Raw genomic sequence first — 20,813 nt, 5'->3', positions numbered from 1 at the left:
CTTATAGTTCAAATCACCTTTCGCAAGTCTCACATTCACAGTAACAGTTCCCATCTCCAAAAAAATCTTCACCATAGAAGCAAGTTATTTCTTCGCCAACTTCTATATCTCTCAAAACTTTCACACAAGCTGTATCGCGTCCAGTCGCCACAAACTGAAACAAGTTCATAATCAAATTTATGCATGCATACAAAATAACAGATTTTAGACATATGATATGACAACCAATCTTAGTTCTAATTATCAAAAATACATTAAAAGAAGAATATTTTTGTTCAGACAAACATAAATTTAAATTACACCTCTTATAGCATTATTAAGAGAATTCTCTTTACCATCACCCTCATATACGTAGAATTTGATATATCGTATAAAAACGCCAATTCTCCATTATCTTGCTAATGCATACATATTTATGTCACATTAGACAACTTATCAAAGTTTCTACATATGAAGACATAACTGTTTCAATATTCTTACTCATTTACAATTCTACCGAAACTGTTAAGCTTGTTTGCATGATAGTTTTTTTTTTTGTTTTTCAGTAAAAGTAGGGATACGAACAGAATAGGCTATGCACCTAGTTATAGGAAGAGATAGTAACCTTAAGGTTCCATCTTGGTTTCAACTGTCTTTAGGCCATTGATTTTCTTTCAATTATGAGTTACGTAAAATATTCTCCTCTCACTTAAAAAATTATTTACACTAAATTTGTAATGTCTTCGAAGAAAGTTTACACAAATATTTGTTTACGATTCTGATACTTTAAACAGTGTCATAAAAATAAATTCATTTTACAAAAAAATATGTTGGTAAAATTTGTGTTTCGCTGTACCTATGCCCTAATAGGGTCCGCGATATAATGAGCAACAAAAAAGTGTCTGCATTATTATTGCCACAAAACCAAAAGCTGTTAAAACCTGTTATGACGTGCAAATGATTTTATTGCTTCAATGACACTATCGGCAATCACTTGAACAGAGCAAAAATGGAAGAAAATGTAGCAAAACTACACCTTAAGAGGAAAAACGTTCTCACTCATATTATTTTACTTAAACTTTTAGATATTTTTATGGTGTTTTTTATGTTTAAGTACCAATTTGATTTTTATCATTTGACTGAAAATTATTTCCAAACAATATACTTTCTGTATTAGTATTTGAAGTCTATAGAATCTAAAAAGTTATAACATTGTGAAGATTTGGCAAAATTTCTCTATAAAGTACCATCTATATGGTAGTGTCTAATTTCTTGGTCCCATCAAATACTTTCTAAACAAAATTATGTGAATTGGTACATTATCTTGTGGCTTAACTAATCTGTTTAATCCCAAAAAACTGGTAAGTAAAACTGCTACAGTTATTTGTATGGATAGGTTTCAGGACACAAAGAAAACAGTAACACCAATTACCTTACAGTTGGCTCTGCAATCATGATTAATAAAAGCAGCTGGGCCAAGCCACAACTGGGCACAGTTCTTGCGACAACTGTACATCACTGAGAAATCATTTTTTCCAGGATGTAGCAAAAGTTTTTCTTCCTCTTCGCTAAGCTCTGCAATGCAGCCAACCAGGAATGATATCTTCTCATTTTTGTTCCTGAAAGCAAAATGCCTGAAACCTGAAGTACAACTTTCTAGAACTTTCAGACACAAGTCCACAATGGTAATACTTAATATTATTTTAAAAAACACACAGCCTGTTATATTAAATTTATTTTTCCTCTAAATGCTTTTCTAAACTAATATGATAAGGTGAACAGAATGAAAACTTTCATGGCAGTAAGATTCGGAAGATGTACAAAACCTGGCTGAATTAATTAAATTTATAGAATTAAAATGTGCAAACTTGAGTTCATAATTCAGTAAAAATACAAATCTCATTTATAAGTGAAAAAATATATTTCACAAACTGGTCAATATACTAGTCGCATACACATCTGAATACTTGAATAGCCGAGACACACATGTTAAAAAACAAAATATCCACTAATTCTCACAAAATATAATGGCAGGATTTTTAAAAAATTCCGGACCTACATTTTGAGCAAATATGTATATATTAGATATGTATGAATAATGTAAACAGTATTTAGTCTAGAACTTACCACTTTTTGGTTGCAGATATTTTGGCCCCCTTTTGACCTTCAAGGGAATACCGAAAGCATGGTTCTATTGTGAAACCAGAATTTCGGTCAAACACTCGTAGGTATCTATATATCTAAAAAAAATTACCAGAAACTTTAATTTTACAATATAAAACCAAACCAATAAAGAGCAAAAATATTTATAGTTTATATGATTTTACACATACAAACATTACTTTAAATTACGTAAGATTAACTTCTCAATTAAATCCTACCTCTCAATAATATTTTTTTTCAAAACAAAATTATACATAAAATATTTCACATCCATACAATATGTTATATAATAAGAAAGATTAGAAAAATGGTTTAGAAAGTTTTTTTTTTTTTATTTCAGTGAATCTTGACAGATTCACTAAAGCTATAGCAGCCATAATTTTTTTTAAATACAAAGATATGTATTGCCCTCTAAAACAGCACGCCAACACTTGGCTGTTGTACTGCACAAAAATAAAACTCTATTAAAAATTTTTTTTTTTTTAATCTGCATTAGGCCTTTGTCCACTGCAATGCAATGAAGAAAACGTTTGGCTGTACTCCGTAGGATTTAGGAGTTATTTGGAACTTTATTAATACATCTGATGGTGGGAAAATTTAATCTGTGCCAAATAAAATATATAAAATTTTTAACCTTAAAAATTTTCCTCATTCTACATTACCCTCTCTTTCAGACTGTAGACCACACCTAGATTAAATCTTAATTAAAAATTGTTATAGTTAAAAAATAAACTGTAAATATACATATTCTAGATAATACTGGTACGAGAGTTCCACAATTTCATAGACCATTAACATCTACTTTGCTTAAATACTATACAAAGAACATTATTTATAGATTAATATTTAACTTTAATAAATTAGATAATTTGGTTTAAAACTTGAAAAGTTAACTGTGCACAATTTCATTTACATCCAGTTAGTAATAAACATCACTTTTTAGATATGTAGCACTGTTGCTTGTCTGTCCTTTGTCTTTTGTTCTTTTTTGTGTCTTAGTGGAATTCCTTTGTTTATGTGTTTACTTGAAATGTTTATTTCTCTTGGTGTTTTGTTTGCCCTGTTGGTAGTCCCTGCATTGTTTTTGTGTATTGTATTGTCTTTATGTGTATGTTTTTGTTGGTAGGTATTTTTTTGTGCACAACTTAAATAAACAAATAACTTCAGCTTATGTTGCTTTGCCCATAAGCTCACTTTCACAATCACTGAAGGAAAATGTAACAAAGCTACACTTTGCAAGTTAATCAAACAAGAGTAACTTTAAACTAAATGCATGACTGTACAAGTTGGCCTTAGCCTTCAAGTACATATACTTACATGTTCTTCCAGCCGTTGTTGCTGCTGTTTTGTTTTTGTGTGTGCTCTTGGCAACCATTCCCCGGAAATCAACCTGCTGTACGCACGTTCATAGTTCTGGTTCTCGATAAAATCCTCCACTATAGTCTTCAGTTCTTGCTTATTAGTCTTAAAGGGCCTGTACCTAAGAATAAAGAATTAACAGCTTAAACAAGCTCAAAAAATCTTGGAAGCCACATATTGCCATGCATAAATATGGATAGCAGAAAACTTAAAAGCATTAAATATCCAATAGTTTTCTAACAAATAAATGTAAAACAGCTATATTACTACACAAGTTATTAGTAAAATCAATAACCTGACCAGTTCAGCAAAAATCTAGGCCCAATTACCTTTGCAGTTTAGGGACCACATGTTTTCTTTGCTACCCACAGAAGATGTACGCTGGGCACTAAGCATACAGTGCACAAATGTCATCTCTCATTTTTTTTCAAATATTAATTCAGATGTTAGTCAGACTAAGTTGGTTTTCAGAAGATTGTAAAAACTGCACCTCAAATACTATCATAAAGGAATTTTTTCTTGCATTGGTTAGTTACTGTAATGTTTGTTTACTGAATCTGGTGCAGGAAATTTTTGCGATTCCTGTACATCAAGACTGAAAACTAAACAAAAAATTGGAAACTGCAACGACGATAATGTGGAGCATTTCCGTCAGAACAACCGCACAAAATGCTACTTGCAACATAGCTTATACTACATTGTTCTAATTGAAAACCTATAACATCACCTTCTTAAGAAAAAGAAAACAAATGGCAAGAATTCTAAGGTGTTTGGACTAGCTGAAACGTACTCTATAGCTAAACATGCTATTTAGGTAGCATGCAATTGAAATAATTGTTCGAGATTGTTCTGAAACTTAAAACGTCACACGTTTTCCAACATTCTGCAACAATTCTCCAGTAAGAGCTGAACTATCACTTATAGGGTTATTGATTTAGCTGTGCTAACATAATGCTGTTATGCAGAGGGTAAAAAAAAATGAATCACCTGATGTTCATCTTATGGGTAATGAACCCCAGATGTGGATCTAGAACCAAAGAGGTTGCCAAGTCATCATTCTCCGACAGTTCCTTGGGGGTCATCCCTGTCGGCTGCATCTTGTGAAACGTGTGGCGACTTATTGAGTCCACCACCATCCTGAGTAACTACAAAAAAAATTAATAATAATAATAACATTTGTGGAGTGTGTGGCCAACAAATAATCTGTTTAAAAAATAATGACCGAAATTAAAGTTTCACAAAAACTACCATTTCTGAATCATCACAAAAGTAATTAGCAAAAAAAGATGTTAATGATATAAAATGATCTACACAGTGGCGACCCTAAGCTTTGCAGAGCCCTACCGGAGTGCCCTGAGGGTTTACCCCTAAGTAAATCTGAACAAAAAAAAATCTTCAAAACAACATATTTAAGCCAACCTGGAACTTATATTCCGATGATGATCGTGTAATATATCTTAAGAAATTGGCAAATTCCATTCCTGATACATTATACTTGATTAAATTTCATAAACTCCCCAACGATCAAAATTCCGGTGAAATTGTGTCATTAATTGAGGCAGTAAAACTCTTTAAAAATTTTCTAAAGTGAATACATGAAAACTCAATTGAAATATAAATGGCATAATAATCGTTAAAATCTTTTTTACCATTAGTCATTTTTTATATATAAAAATAGATGAAAAAGAAAAATAGCCAGTGCGGAGCCATGGGAAATAGCTATGCTTGTCTGGCACTAAAGTCACCCCTGGATCTATAGGCCAAATTCATGTTAAAATTTATTGCAGTAACAATTAACCACCTCTAAACCCTAAGAAAGCACTTTAGGGATGAAGCTATCTTAAAATAAATGACTAACACTGGTTAAATGGATGTATGAGCATGTGTGGCTAATGTACATGTTGCTAGGGTTAAAAAAAAAGATGAGAGAGAAGGTAAGAAGTGAGATGCATGATGCAGGAGAATAACAGAATTGTTTGTGGCTAAGTAGTAGCTGAGAGGAAAGTTTGGTGAAAAACCTAGTGAAAAAACTTCAGAAAATATGGAATTAGAGTTTTTGTAAGAATCCCAGAACAAAAGAGAATATCTAAATGGAATTTAAAAAAAGCTACTTTAGGTAATTTGCTAGGTTCTGAAAATGTTGGTTATAGAGTTTTAATAATTAACAAAATAAGCTGTGATAAGCAAATAAGCACTTTAACTTTGAAGTACGTGAAGAATATTTCCCTACACATTTTGGAACACATTATGTACATTAACCTTGGTATTTATGGAAACTAATGCTTTAGAATATGCAATTTGGAATAACATGAACATTTTTAGGACTGCATTAGTCGTGCTAAGTGAGGGATTGATGTATTACCCTTATGTGATTTTTTGTATTATCACTATGATAACGTGTGAAGCCTTATTCATTTCTGGCCACTTAAGCTATGTGCTTAATGTGTAGGCCATAACTTTCACGTAACTCTTTTTTTGTAACCTCAGCTAAAGAGTTATTAGTATTCTGGTTATTGTCTTAACTATGTTATTACATTTTTCTTATTGTAGTTACTAAACTTAGCCACTGTAACAGTTAAGTAAAATTTAATGAATGAGTTTCTTGAACACATACTTAAAAATATATATATATATATATATATATATGCAGTGTTAAAAGTGGTTTTAGAATCATTATAAAAGCTAAATCAGTATTGAACATATTAAAAAAGGTCATGGAACAACCCTGCATGCTTCCCCAATGAAACACCATTGTTTCTTGTGACATAGGCTGGCTCAAATAGATAATGTTGCAGGGTGAGGGATAGCAAGCAGAGTAGGAGTTCACAGCACGAAGCAGGTGGCAAGTGGGGTATTGAGTGGCTGGTAGAGTGGAAGAAGATAGTTAAGTGGTGCGATGGCAAAGTAAGTGGGTGTAAAAGTATGTGCGACTAGTATCTGAGAGGTGAATTGGATAGTATTAAGGAATAGAGGAAAATATTAAGAAGTGGGAGAGGTGTGTAATACATGGGAGAGGAGAACGATGTGTGGGAGAGGTAGAGCAAGGTGTGGGAGAGGTTGGGCAAGGTGTGGGAGAGGTTGAGCAAGGTGTGGGAGAGGTTGAGCAAGGCGTGGGAGAGGTTGAGCAAGGCGTGGGAGAGGTTGAGCAAGGCGTGGGAGAGGTTGAGCAAGGTGTGGGAGAGGTTGAGCAAGGTGTGGGAGAGGTTGAGCAAGGTGTGGGAGATGTTGAGCAAGGTGTGGGAGATGTTGAGCAAGGTGTGGGAGATGTTGAGCAAGGTGTGGGAGATGTTGAGCAAGGTGTGGGAGAGGTTGAGCAAGGTGTGGGAGAGGTTGAGCAAGGTGTGGGAGAGGTTGAGCAAGGTGTGGGAGAGGTTGAGCAAGGTGTGGGAGAGGTTGAGCAAGGTGTGGGAGAGGTTGAGCAAGGTGTGGGAGAGGTTGAGCAAGGTGTGGGAGAGGTTGAGCAAGGAGTGGGAGATGTTGAGCAAGGCGTGGGAGAGGTTGAGCAAGGAGTGGGAGAGGTTGAGCAAGGAGTGGGAGAGGTTGAGCAAGGAGTGGGGGAGTGGGAGAGGTTGAGCAAGGTGTGGGAGAGGTTGAGCAAGGTGTGGGAGAAGAGAGCAAGGTGTGGGAGAGGAGAGCAAGGTGTGGGAGAGGAGAGCAAAGTGTGGGAGAGGAGAGCTTGGTGTGGGAGAGGAGAGCTTGGTGTGGGAGAGGTTGAGCAAGGTGTGGGAGAGGTTGAGCAAGGTGTGGGAGAAGAGAGCAAGGTGTGGGAGAAGAGAGCAAGGTGTGGGAGAGGAGAGCAAAGTGTGGGAGAGGAGAGCTTGGTGTGGGAGAGGAGAGCTTGTGTGGGAGAGGTTGAGCAAGGTGTGGGAGAGGTTGAGCAAGGTGTGGGAGAGGTTGAGCAAGGTGTGGGAGAGGAGAGCAAGGTGTGGGAGAGGAGAGCAAGGTGTGGGAGAGGAGAGCAAGGTGTGGGAGAGGAGAGCAAGGTGTGGGAGAGGAGAGCAAGATGGGAGAGGAGAGCAAGGTGTGGGAGAGGAGAGCAAGGTGTGGGAGAGGAGAGCATGGTGTGGGAGAGGAGAGCATGGTGTGGGAGAGGAGAGCATGGTGTGGGAGAGGAGAGCAAGGTGTGGGAGAGGAGAGCATGGTGTGGGAGAGGAGAGCATGGTGTGGGAGAGGAGAGCATGGTGTGGGAGAGGAGAGCATGGTGTGGGAGAGGAGAGTACGGTGTGTATGGTGCTATTGCTGCGGTATTCACAAAGACAGGCCCTAGATGATTCCCTAGATGTCTCATTATTCAGCAATAAGGTCTTACCTATGAGGCTTAACAATTGTTTCTTAAAGCTGAACTCTTCACTACTACAGTACTAGCACTTTAATAATGTTCTTTACACGACTGGACGTATAATTTGAGGCATAGTGCAGCATCGCCGAGAACGAGGCTGCAGCCACACATGATATCACATACACCAACCTGCAAAAAAAAAAACTTCTGTATGAAGCCTTCCAATTTAATAGTGACATGGCAAACAAAGAATAGAATATTTTAATTAGAAGAATGTTGTTTTGTTAAGTATAAAAATTTTTCAACACTTCACAGCTTCCTACGAATAGGAACCTACTACTCAAATAATAACATATTTTGGAGGTAAAAAAATTAGTAATTTTATAATAAGCAAAACTATTTACATACAGAAACACTATTGGTTCCTGCTTTAGCTACTGCTAATGTGTAACAGTGCTAGTACAAGAAAGTCAGGTGAGTTATCTTTGTACATAGAATCGACTTTAATCCGACATTCTGTGGTCCGGCACATTCTGTTATATTTCAGATTTATTTGGGTGGATTCCAGCTGTTGACCTTGAATGCCAGGTTGCATTACTGTACTGCCGGTATTTTTAATTCACTCACATTTTATTGTTGCTGTCAGTTTAATTCAAGTAATGTGGTTTCCTGTTTCCTAGAAGGTGGAATTCAAAACAATATTTAAGTTAGATAATCCGGCAAATTCCTAATACTGCATGGCCGTGGTAAAAAATCTTCCTAACAAAAGTTTTTTGGAACTACTCTTAGGAGGTAAAATAACTTCAAGCGGATGAAATATTTTTAATATTATGAGAGCTTAATGATCATAAACCCAAAATATTGAGTTGAATATTGGTTTTTATAATGTTAACAGTATTACTACAAGAAACTACACATAACTTAATATTTATTACATGAAATAATAAAAAAAATATAGTATATTGTGAGTCATCGCTGTCTTCTTCCCAACCAGTGTTAATTTACATATTTTTCAATTTTCTGAAAAATGTTAAAAGACAATCCAGCCTCAACCACCCCTACAGCTGCACTAGTTCATGACTATGCCTTAAAACACCATATGGAAACAAAAAAAAAATTGTCCAAAGTCTGGGTGATGGCATACCAGAACATGACATTTCTCCCTTAAATTACTCTCACTGAGGAATTTCCATGACTTTCCCCGGTTTTAAAGTAAATTTCCTGACTTTTCCTGACCAATTTTAACTTACCTGACTTTGGAGGATGCGGACACTTTGATCTTTATGAGCTCATGGATAGTTTTAGTCCCTTTCAGCAATAACTTAATAATACTTTGTTTAGTTAAATTCACTACAGAATTCACCTGGCTATAAGAATACATCCTTACTTTAAAAATTAACCCCTCTTCCCCATTCCTTCACATATATTTGACAAGGGTAACATTGAAGGGCGCACAAACCTCAAAACCTCATAACTTCCATGAAATGATTCACAAAAACTGATATAAAAATATTCACTCAAACCCTCTCTCCATATCCACTTGCAACTGCAATCAGTCAGCTGAAGTGAATGGTGACTTGAATCATCGACGTTCCAAATCACAATCTCGACGGTCAAACCAAAGCAGCCTCTGTCGATGAAATGCTTACTCTAGTAGCCATGATGAGCTACTTCTTGTATTTGTACTACAATCAAATGTATTCTTCTGTTTTTAACCTGTTTTACACCTTAAGAAGCAACATCCACCATCTTTCAGCAACATACACAAAGACCCTGAAACGTTATGACTTACATTTAACATCTCTCAAGTCTCATAATTTCTTTACCAGTCAGTGTTTTGCTTTACACTAAATACCTTTTGCAAGACATAATATGAGCATTAAACAGTATTGTACTGAATTTTAATTCTTATGGTAATATAGTTGTAGGAAAATACATTATTTATCAAAAATAAGTCCAGCAAACAACAATATTCTTTGGTCATTGGATTACTTATCTTTTCCTAACATTATTTTAGTAATTAAATTACTTACTGGCTATCAATGTACTAAACCTTCATCCACAATTTGCATCAAGTTGCACAAGTATTTATTTACACCAAGCATGTACCTAATTTAAATAATACAACGAAGATCAAACAAATTATTTACACTAAGTTAAGCCAAAATGAATATGTACAAGAATAATGGACAAAGATTCATAGATTGTAACAAGTGGGAATGATGATAAATGACACCTATTATATACATATTTAATTTTCAATGAGTCTACAATAAAATTCTGAAGAAACAATTTTAGGATTTTCTTAGATTTTTTTTATATACAACCAAAAACAATATAGTCAGAAATTTTCTACAATTTGCAGGAATGTCAATTTTAAAGTTAGAAAGTTAAAACCTCTTCAGAGATGATTTATGATTTTAGGCATGATTTAAGTGGATAAGTCCCGCATCTATTTATATTTAACATGCAACTATTAACTGATGTGAGGGTCCAAAAACAAAATGAGCCAGAGCAAAAGGCTGCTGGAAATTAAAGTTTCATGACTTCCAGAATGGCTTATTTAGGGACTTTTTTGTAACTTTAGTAACCAGTCCCTCAATTTACTTAGTTTATTCACGACTTTTAGGGCTTTCAAACCTTGCATTGACCCCAAATTTATTTAAAATGTGTGTTTCAGATCCATTTTAAAAGTGAACATATATAAGGTTACTTCTTTAAAAAATTGTGCTGCTTGATTACACAAACACAAGTTAAATTTTTATTTATATATATATATATATATATATATATATATATATATATATATATATATATATATATATATAAAGTACTTTAAAACTTGTTTTCATGTATCAATTTTTTTTCTTCCAATTTAGTAACTATTAAACTGAGTGAGAGTTATCTGCAATGATTGTGATGTTTTGTGCTATACGATGCACACTATGATGCATAGGTGGATTTAGAGGGGAGGCACGCCCCCGCAAATATAATAAAATATACACTGTATAGTATGACTTTTGAAGTTATCAACAGGTAATAAACTAGGTCCAGAGAACCCCCCTCCCCCCCGAAGACAATCCTGGATCCTCCCCTACTATGATGCACACAGCTAAGACCTGCACATTAGAGTGGGCTATTAATCACTGAGCTCAAGTTTTTTAACCCACCCAAATTCATACTATCACCAAATAAGATGTGTATTGCAGTGATGGACCACACAGGTCTGGCACTTGCAGCCGTGCTCTGAAGTGAATGTAAGGGTAGGTGTGTTAATGAAGATGCGGAACTTCTGAAAGCTGGTGGATTAATTCAAACCAAGAAGAGTACAAAGCTTAAGAAAACCTAAACTGTGTTCGAGTTATTTCAACCCTTTCCGCCCTTGCAGCAGACATTACAAAGGTTAGACAATAGGCCCACAGTCCTAGCACTGAGAAACCACACAGCACCCACTCCACATGTAAAGCAATGAGTTAAAGAGACGCAACGCAGGAGGGAGTGGATGATAATTACAAACATCTTGTGTAGGTCCAGATATCCTCTCTTCAAAGCATAAAGGCAATCCCACACAGCAACTTGGATTAATTGTTTCTGAGAATCAACAAGAGAAACATTACATTAATACTTTAAATACTATATTACTGTCCAAATTGTACTTACATGTACACATTACTCTACGTACATATATAGGTATTTTTTTTTACAACTGTGGCACACTTGTTTTATTGTTATTAAATTGAACCATTTTATCTACTTTCGTTGAATTTTTCCAGAATGTTTTTTGTGTGAACCAACACTTGTACATTTCCAGAAATTACTTCCTTTTTGCAAACAGGAAGGATTTCCATTAAATATTACAACAGTGTCAAACATTGATAAAGTCTCAAAATTTACAGAATGCCAAAAACTGAAAAAAATAAATTAAAAAAATCAACCTCTTTTTTTTTTACATAAAATGTATTATGGGAAACAGTTAACCACTTCAAACTTTTAATAAGCCATATGGAACAGAACTACATATTTCATAGTCACGTTGCACACTGACATGAGAAGCCGGAGAAAGTCACAACAAACTTACCTGTTACAGCGGAGTAGGCACATCCCACCCATTAATTGCACATTTGTGATGGGACTGCACAGAGAAGCACCATTTCTTCACGACATTTTGCTATCAACATGAATGTTTTGTCCATAATAATTCATGTAGGTATGGTGAATTACGTTTCCCATATTACTTTAACCTAAAGAGTGGAAAATATACACATTTAAGGAACATATTTTTCAACATATTCATAAACAACTAGAATAAAAGTAACAATGAAAGCAATGTGAAGACAATAATTATTTTTTTGCAGCATTAAGCAACTATACAAAACACTTAACATTTAAAGAAACAAGTTTGACTCGGAACTAAGAAATCGGTATCGTAATCTCTCACTTGGAACTAAGAAAATGGTATTATAATATCCTTGGGAAATTTCGCCAATTATATTTTGAGATGAGGTGCAGGTAAATATCTTATGAATGTGAGACCACCTCTAATTGTAAGCCCTCCCTGAGTGCGAGACCACCTCTGAATGCGAGACAAACACTGACTGCGAGACCAACTCTGAATGTAAGACCAACTCTAAGACAACCTCTGAATGTCAAAACAACCTCTTATAGTAAGACCATCTCAACTGTATGTATGTATGTGTATGTGTGTGTGTGTGTGTGTGTGTGTGTGTGTGTGTGTATGTATGTAAGTAAGACCATCCACACATAAGTTAAATGTTTACATTCGCAACTCTGAATGACGTACATACCATGGGGGCTGTGCGACACAACTAGGGGTTGGAACATGACATGAGATTGAGGGAAACAGACTATGGATGACCATCTGAGGACTCTCCGCCCATATTGCTTTAATGTGTGCCAACATTCACTATGTTGTGACCACAGGTATATTGTGGCACGTCAGTCACTGTCCGACCACAGACAATACATGATTCATGGGTGAGAGATCTAGTAGCACACAGGCAACAATATCATAACATCACGGTCATTTAGTAAATTTTGGACAATGAATGCTACATGCAATCATGTATCATACTGTTGGTGCAGACCTGAATACTTGGGACAAAAACAAACTCCCAACACTCCTAATCAAGGTACCAGCAATGTGAACTAGGTGCAAGGACTGCAATCCAATGGCACCCTATACTATAAATGCAGTCATGGGACCTGGATAAGATGTTTTTAAGCTGCCGCCGGCAACGAACGGTGCGTGCTCACAGACTGATGTGTCACATGCCTGAACTCTCAGCAAAGGTGTTTGACGTGACTGCACAGTCCGTGATTGACATGCAAAGCAGATGTCTGTACGTGCACTCGTTGATGGGATGGGGCTGCTGGCTTCTTGCTCCTAAGCTCATCCTTCCTCGGCCCGCTGATTCTACATCCGCCTTACTGCGATTGCATTTCTTACAATGAAAGAACCAAATTCTCAAGAGGTTAATACTTTCTCGATTCTACCATGGTCAATACTGGATGGAGTCAGTTTGGATGGTTTTTACTCTTCTTCGACACGGCATGTTCACTTCAACTGTGCAAATGAACGGCTGGGGAAATCCAACTCCACTAATTTTCAACAAGCTACCTCCAATATATACCACCAAGCAGTTTCACCAGTGGTGTAAGTGTTGCTCCACTCTGTCGAACAAATAATCACTGCACTGCGCTACCCTGCTCCAAGATTAGCATTTAGTGGTCCTTCAGTACATTCTTGGTGGGTATTGAAATACAAGACCACTTCGGAATGTAACTGGGCAATGTAGTCTGATGGTAGGTCAGGTTGCAAGGTGTCTAAGGTTATCCAATACTGAACTATCTCAAACTCGCAGCAATGTTGAAGGCCAGCAAGAATTGGTGATGGTTCCAGTATTATTATTACAAGCATACAGTGACTATCAGTCATAGTTATGAGATCATAGGCAGCTCTTGGTAATTTTAAGCATGTGCAAGGTCCTACATCTGAGTAATCACAGATCTCAAAGTCAACATGCCAGTAAACTTGAAGTAGTCAGCACATTACCACAGGTTGTTTATTGATTTTTAAAATGTCGCAATCATTGCCTTCTGCTAGTGTGTATACAAGATATGTTTAAAAGTTAAGCGAGTGGTTTTATAAAACTGATCAAACAGAACATTAAAAAAAACTAATTAGGTACCATTATTGGCCTCAAATAATTGCAGTCCACTACACACACTTTTAGATATATTCCTAAAGCTCCTGGAAATTGTCAGCAACTGCCTCTTTAGGAACACTGTGGGCAGCTTCGCTATGACCAAAAAAACCTAGAAACATTAACAGCCCCTCCACTAGGAAATTTGTCTTAATTGATTAATTTTGTTAATTATGTTTATTGTTTGGTTCTAAATTTTAAGTAATTTTTAGTTTATTTTAATAAATAAGTTTTAGTTAATTTGTAGTAATTTTATTTGTTTGGCATGTAAGCGCCGATAGAAACAACTGTCTTATTTTACGGTGAAGTTGGCAGCCTGGTTCTTATCACGCAAGTTTTTAATGCATTTTTAGATTAAATTGTTTTAAAGTATTTTGTTAATTTTAGCGATACGTATATTTTATGTGAGGCCTAAAAACGTGGACAAGTATGAACTATAAAATACGTTAATGAACTTGTGCGGTAGAAGAGAGTGGCGAGAAGAGTGACGTAGTGACAAGTATGACGAGGCTTTTTTGCGAGCAACCAGCTGACTGGTGCGGACGTGTGTGTGTTCGCTGGTCGCAAGGGCGATAGCCGCCATCGGGCCGGGCTGTATGGGAGTGATGGCTAAACTTAAAAAGTTTACGTAAAAGTTAAGTATTAGAAATGCACAAGTCGAGAGTACCGGGCGGGGATTCGGTAAGCAGAACTCGTGGCGTAACAAGTGTGTGTGCGCCCGACCATCGAGTCTACGAGCCGGGCAAGCCTTCAAGTAGCTGCTCGGTGGATTGCCAAAAATCCATTTTTTGGCACTGGATCAGGAGACCTGGTTTTTTTTACAGTGATGTCATCAATGAACAAGTCGTCAGCTCCGTCCCCTAAGCCCTTGCACTATCGTGTGTGGGATCAGCTACGTTACATGGCATCCTAATTTGACGGTATGAGTGTTACAACTTCGTATCAATTGGTTGCATGAGGGGGACCTTCCAAAAACTTGAATGAAACAATATCGAAAGTGGAATTTATGGCCAGAAGAACTACTTTAAGTAAAAGAAGAAATCATGCCCCAGAAAGGAAAATATGCAGTACCGCAGCACTCGGACTATTAGTATAACCAGGTCGAATCATTTAAAAATTAATAAGTATTTGTGTAAATAGTTTTTTGAGTATCTTTCATGTGTAGAGGCTTAAATTGCTTAATATGATAACCAGGCTGAATTGTGTTTAGACAGTTACGGTAATTGTAAGTGTGGTACATATTTAAAAAAATGTACAGTAGTAGCCAATATTTTATAGCTCTTATTGAATGCGGGCTGATCAATCGCATGCTACAGGAACCATGTTCAAACTCAGAGTTAATTTTGAATAAAGTGTTGAACATATTTTCTAGTTGAGTAATATCCTCTAATAAGGTGATTGTATTTGGTTCTTACCTTAAATTTAGTGTATTTTAAGGTTTTGCTCTGCTTTTTGGGGCACATGCTTTAAGGAACGGCGAGAAAAATCACATTAAAAAATTATGTAAAGTAAAACAATTTAATTGGAGATGTTCCCAGGCAGGTATCTGACTTGTGTTGACTTATCCTGGATTGGGCAACCCACCATAACACCTGTTAAAACCTTCTGCTCCAGTCTAACTACCTTGCCCTGGTAACGAGCCCCTACGCCAAGCTGAGCAAGTGCTGGTGTCTGAAAAAAAACTCATGCATGTACGAACATGTTATCAATAGCACCACGGGTGTTGATTACACAGGGTGAGTAACCTCTTTAATGCTCACAAGAAGTTTACAATAAGGTAAAGTTTATATTTTTGAAATGTTCCTGTTTTTTTTATTTAAAATCAGTTGAATTAGCAAGAAGTATTTATTTTTTGATTATTGTACATTATGTTAAGAGAGATGTCATGAACTGAACAAAATAAACCAACCATTGCAAGCAAGTTACATGAAAGCTAGACTAGTTCTCAATTATACTTACTGAAGCAAATGAAGCTGCAAGTCAACAACGAACTGGTATGATTACACTAGGGTCTGCTTGTTGCCAGGTAAAGGAAATTAAATCAACGACTTGAAGGTTAATCAAATGTAGCAATTGTTTTCTTTTTCTCCAGTCACAACTGTGCAAGTGGGCCTAAGTGAGGCTTAACTGGTTAGGTCAAACACTGACTTCTAAAATAAAAATTGCTGGTATAAGTAACAACTAGTCATTGTTTAGGATTTCAGCATCTTCTCACATGCAACACTTATGCAAACAATAAATAAGGCTGTGGGGATCTCTACAGGGATTACTTTAGAAGTCCATGATAGGGAATGGTGTAGGACTTGTGGTGTTGTTTGTTGTTTACCCTAGCATAAATTTAAAAGGTGGATTGATACTGCTTAAAATCTTTATATGTATAATTATAAAACCTTGAATCTTACAAGTAACATCTTCTTGATATTGATGATTGTATTAAGTTTTGATTTGGTTGCAACATTTTAATGAAATAAAGAGAGGAAAAAAAATCAGGAATAAATATTCCTATGGTCCTAATTCATTCTGCATGCAGATAGACTGTAGATTAGTAGACATTTCCCATTACATTCTCTGTTGCTATGCTGCAAAATTAGATACAAGACATTTACCCCTGCTAATATGTATTGGTTAATTTCATAACTGGGCTAAGTGAAGACCAACTTACAGGTTTATATAACCTACTGTTTGCCAGAAACATTAAAGCCAAGCTAACAGCTTAAAATATTACGTGATCCACAAACTGAGATCTGCAAGTGCAATAAAGAACTCTTTTAAAAAGGCTAATTAAAAGAACTGTTATTTACACTCCACTTGGCCTATTCGCTTAATCCCAACCAAATTATAAAATAATTAACATTAGCTTAACTATTTTTGTTTTATGAATTTATATTTAAAATAGATAATATAATCAAACAGGATTCTGATTTAACAAATATAAAAGTTACAAATTTAACAAAAAAAATTATAAATATCTCCATACCGTAAGACAAAATATTGTAAATAACAAAAATACGAACCTAGTTTCTATTACGTTTGATTAATAATTTGACAAAATCCTGTAGCGTAAGAAACATATGTTCTCTTTGTTCTATTTCCTGTCTCCATGTTTTCCCACTGCAAGTTTGTTGTGGAATAAAAAAAAAAAGTGTAAACACAGTTGCCACTACCTGACAAAAACAGTTCAAAATTCTAGCAGGCTATTCGAGCTTCTTATGTTCAGAAAACGGCGACAACACACTATTATGCTAAAATATACTCCCTGAAACCGACTGCTGAATGTATAAATAATAAAGAAGCTCCTTTGCGGAACTTTGTCAATGTCATTCGGCTTATTTAAATACGAATTTGTAAGATACATACGTCCGCCTCAAAAACGTAACATGAAAAATTCCACGTAATTGTCTGCTGAAGGTTGATAAAATTTAAGAGACAAACGATTATATTACTGTATTCGGTTACAATTTTATATTAGTATTACGCACTACATTACCCGACTCGTATCGACTATCTAGCCGTCAGAAATACTACCGCACCCATTGAGGATCGCATGGAACGATCGTTAAAACTAAATACGGGGAAACTAAGCACTTCAATAAATGGTCACAAGAAGTTACACACATCGCCTGTTTACACGTTCTGTAGACATTTCAAAATAAAACAAAATAATAGACACGACGAAATGAAAATGCGAGCTCTGCCGAGTTCAATGGCTACGTGACCTGGCACTACGTCCGACATTAACAAACGTAATAATTTAATTTACAGAACACTTCTTACCTAGCTTGAATGAAATCCAACTAATAACTGTGATGTCAGGTCATCTAACCGTGTTACAAATCAGACAACCTTCCTCGTACAGCATTGTACGGAAAAACTTAACTCTGCTTCTCTTCCCGAAAGACGCGTGAAATCAATCATGGCAACTTCAACAGCATCATACCGATTATACTCTAGTGCATCAGCTGATTCTTAATTCTTATTTAGAAAACACTTCAGTTGAAAAGGTATGGATCCAGTGCTTCACAATGAGGCATATTTTAAAGAAACACACTATTTCTTGCAAACACCATTTACTTCCAACTGTTATTCAAATGTCACACTTTCGGAACTATCTACTTCTTAGCGGATGAATACAGCGTACATGTTTGGTGGTATTTTTTTCTTACAACTATAGCCCCGCGAAGTTCAAACATCTAGTTAACTGTTATTGATTCACATTTGAAAAATCACACGTATGACACGGCAGTACATATTAAATCCTAGGGTTTACAATAAAATAGATAAATTTTTATATACGTACCTAAGCATTCAGATTTATATTTTCAATCTCTAACAATAGATAAGTATCAATAAGAAATTACTGTATCAGGGCTATATTAAAGGTATCTATGTGCCAAATTAAAATTTCATAAAAGTTTCCGAAATTGTTTTTTATTATAGTTGGTTATCTGCCAATCAATCAAAATAGTCTCTAAACAAATTGTGCTGGGCTTTATTTATTCTTAGGTAGAAATTTTAACTAGGTACCTATTTAAATTCATGAAACATGTTAGATAGGATTACATATTTTTCTGGTTTTATTTACAATTTCCAAAAACCTACTTTTCCTTCCAACATGATAAAAAATTTAAAACATTAGAAATATTTTTCTCATTTTGTTTCATATTTTTACACTGCTATCACTTGCTCAGTTTAAGTTTGGTGTTATGTTTAAAAATTTAATATAGCCCCAATTGTTCAACTTAGGAGAAAAATTTAATGCAGGTTGAGAGATGAAAGTGCAGTTAGGTAAAGAGAGTGTATGTGGTAAGATAATGTGATTATGAAGTGTGAATCGCAGTATATTTTCCATCCACAAGCTACTGAAACACGCTGTCCATATTGTGGAGTAAAGTCTCACTCATTGAGAGGCAGGCGTGTTATGTGATCTCTGTTGACATGGACGTAGATATGAATCACACATGCTGATTTGTAACACGCTATCATATGAGATGCATGCAGATAGTCATGTACAGATAAACGCAACGAACATGGTCTACTCCCAACTCTTTCAAGTACGTGAATCAGTGTGACCAATAGGACGGTATTTAGTCGGGTGAGAGCCATGTTTGTTTAAGTTTTTAATATGTTAAAAGTGTTAGTGTTATGTGTAGCCTGACATGCCCCAGATTTGAAGAAAATGTCCTGCGTGCCACAGACAAGGGCACAGAGAGCACAGACATCTCAGATGACGTGTGGTTTGCTCCATTCCTTACCTGGGCATCAGGACATTCCAAAGTGCTTGCAACCGGAAGGTGAGCTCGGAGTCCACTGGCTGCTGCACTCACTGTGACTTGTCAGTTCTCCCCAGGTATTGTTACCTTGCCTGGCGGCTGATAATGTAGGCACCTGTCCCCAGTCTCAGGGGTATCCACGACACAGTGTCAAACCTCTCGGTAGGGAGATGTACAGGCTGCACGACAAACCCTACACTATCTCTCGTTAGGAAGATTTACAGGCTGCACGACAAGCCTTACACAATATCTCGTTAGGGAGATTTACAGGCTGCACGACAAGCCCTACACAATCTCTCAGTAGGGAGATGTACAGGCTGCACAAGAAGCCCTACACAATCTCTTGGTAGGGAGATGTACAGGCTGCATGACAAGCCTTACACAATCTCTCGGTAGGCAGATGTACAGGATGCATGACAAGCCTTACACAATCTCTCGGTAGGCAGATGTATAGGATGCATGACAAGCCCTATACAACCGTTTGTCTATCATTACATATGTTGTGGTTTAATTTCATTATTCAGCCAAGATGTCTCTCAAAATAAAATTTTAATAATAATTTTCACATCATGTAGCCACAGTATATTTAATTACTTTATTTCAATAACTATTCTTGGATTTATTTAAATGTAGCTACATTTAATACTGCAGAACTATGTTAGTAAATTTGTTTGTTGGTGCTTTATGTTAAATAATTTTTCCCAGGGGCTTGAGGCGATCGGACCTCTATAGTGGGTTTCAAAACAATTGGATTTGTACTCGACGCTCAAAAATTTGAGTCATGCTCGAGTGTTGAGATAGAACCGGCTACTTTTGCCGCATGAGCGCTATGCCTTACCAATCACTGTCACTTGGGACCCTATAAAAGTGACTGAAATTTAATATTAATTAATCAGAATTTTTTCGAATCACAATTTTCTCGAATATGAATCTTGAATTTGAATTCCAAAAGTACCTCAAACATATTCCTCGTATCCGAATCTAGTTCTCGAGGGTCAAAAATAAATTGATGTACACAAAATTAAAAATTCTAACTACGGTGTTTAAACATCAACCCTTTAAATGTTTGTTTCAAAAAGTAAGTTTCCACAATCAATAAATATATATATATTTTTTTACTTATATAATTATAAGTTAAAAGTGTACTAGATTGGGGAATGGTAACAGGATAGGTATGAAGAAAAAAAACTGACCTAGTAAACTACAAAGGTTATCAGTGTAGAATTTTTAAATTATTTTTATTTCCTGTATTATTTTTTTAAAATCTTTTTACTTGAATATCAAATCCTTTGAATATTAAGGATTTTATGGTATTTTAGGATTCAAGTATTTGAGAGGCCCATCCCTAATATTAATACATGAATCTAAATGACATGGTTTTTATCATCATCATCATCATAAACTACTTCCAGCCTGTGGCCGGGTCAGCATGAGTAAAATGTCTCCATGTTCTGCCAAGGACGTAGCCAGGGGTAGGTTCATAAGATCAGGATCCCTTCCAGGATTTTAAATAAAGAAAGAAAAAAAACACACAAGCAC

At 35.9% G+C, this 20,813-nt stretch overlaps 2 protein-coding genes across 6 annotated transcripts in view; one reads left to right on the top strand and one right to left on the bottom strand.

Annotated features, from left to right (window-relative positions):
* LOC134537745 (uncharacterized) overlaps window positions 1-18,141 on the bottom strand; it is a 34,771-nt gene extending 16,630 nt beyond the window's left edge. The window contains exons 1-9 of one of the 5 annotated variants that reach the window (XM_063378511.1): window positions 17,779-18,141; window positions 11,859-12,021; window positions 11,294-11,371; window positions 7,811-7,969; window positions 4,489-4,646; window positions 3,460-3,622; window positions 2,107-2,219; window positions 1,412-1,598; window positions 18-154 (exon numbers count right to left, since the gene is read on the bottom strand). In XM_063378511.1, the coding sequence (XP_063234581.1) occupies window positions 18-154; window positions 1,412-1,598; window positions 2,107-2,219; window positions 3,460-3,622; window positions 4,489-4,637 (749 nt within the window). In that variant the 5' untranslated portion in view covers window positions 4,638-4,646; window positions 7,811-7,969; window positions 11,294-11,371; window positions 11,859-12,021; window positions 17,779-18,141. The other 4 variants (XM_063378512.1, XM_063378509.1, XM_063378513.1 and 1 more) reach the window with 4 other exon arrangements.
* LOC134537273 (golgin subfamily A member 6-like protein 25) lies at window positions 5,424-19,299 on the top strand. Its single transcript, XM_063377545.1, has 5 exons — window positions 5,424-5,435; window positions 6,541-7,040; window positions 7,113-7,722; window positions 15,619-15,740; window positions 19,170-19,299. The coding sequence occupies exons 1-5, from the start codon at window positions 5,424-5,426 to the stop codon at window positions 19,297-19,299; spliced, it is 1,374 nt and encodes a 457-aa protein (XP_063233615.1).
* The last annotated feature ends 1,514 nt before the right edge of the window (window positions 19,300-20,813 follow it).

The sequence above is a fragment of the Bacillus rossius genome, chromosome 12 (genome assembly GCF_032445375.1).
Source record: "Bacillus rossius redtenbacheri isolate Brsri chromosome 12, Brsri_v3, whole genome shotgun sequence".
Lineage (NCBI taxonomy): Eukaryota > Metazoa > Arthropoda > Insecta > Phasmatodea > Bacillidae > Bacillus > Bacillus rossius.
Note: the sequence above shows the minus strand (reverse complement) of the source record. Positions and strands in the feature narration are given on the sequence as shown.

Excerpts from the sequence above, each read along its gene's own strand:
- LOC134537273 (XM_063377545.1), top strand. Across the intron at positions 7,041-7,112 it reads TTGAGCAAGGAGTGGGAGAG|AGAGCAAGGTGTGGGAGAGG; the intron begins GTTGAGCAAGGA and ends GTGTGGGAGAAG. Across the intron at positions 7,723-15,618 it reads GTGTGGGAGAGGAGAGTACG|TCTAACTACCTTGCCCTGGT; the intron begins GTGTGTATGGTG and ends CTTCTGCTCCAG.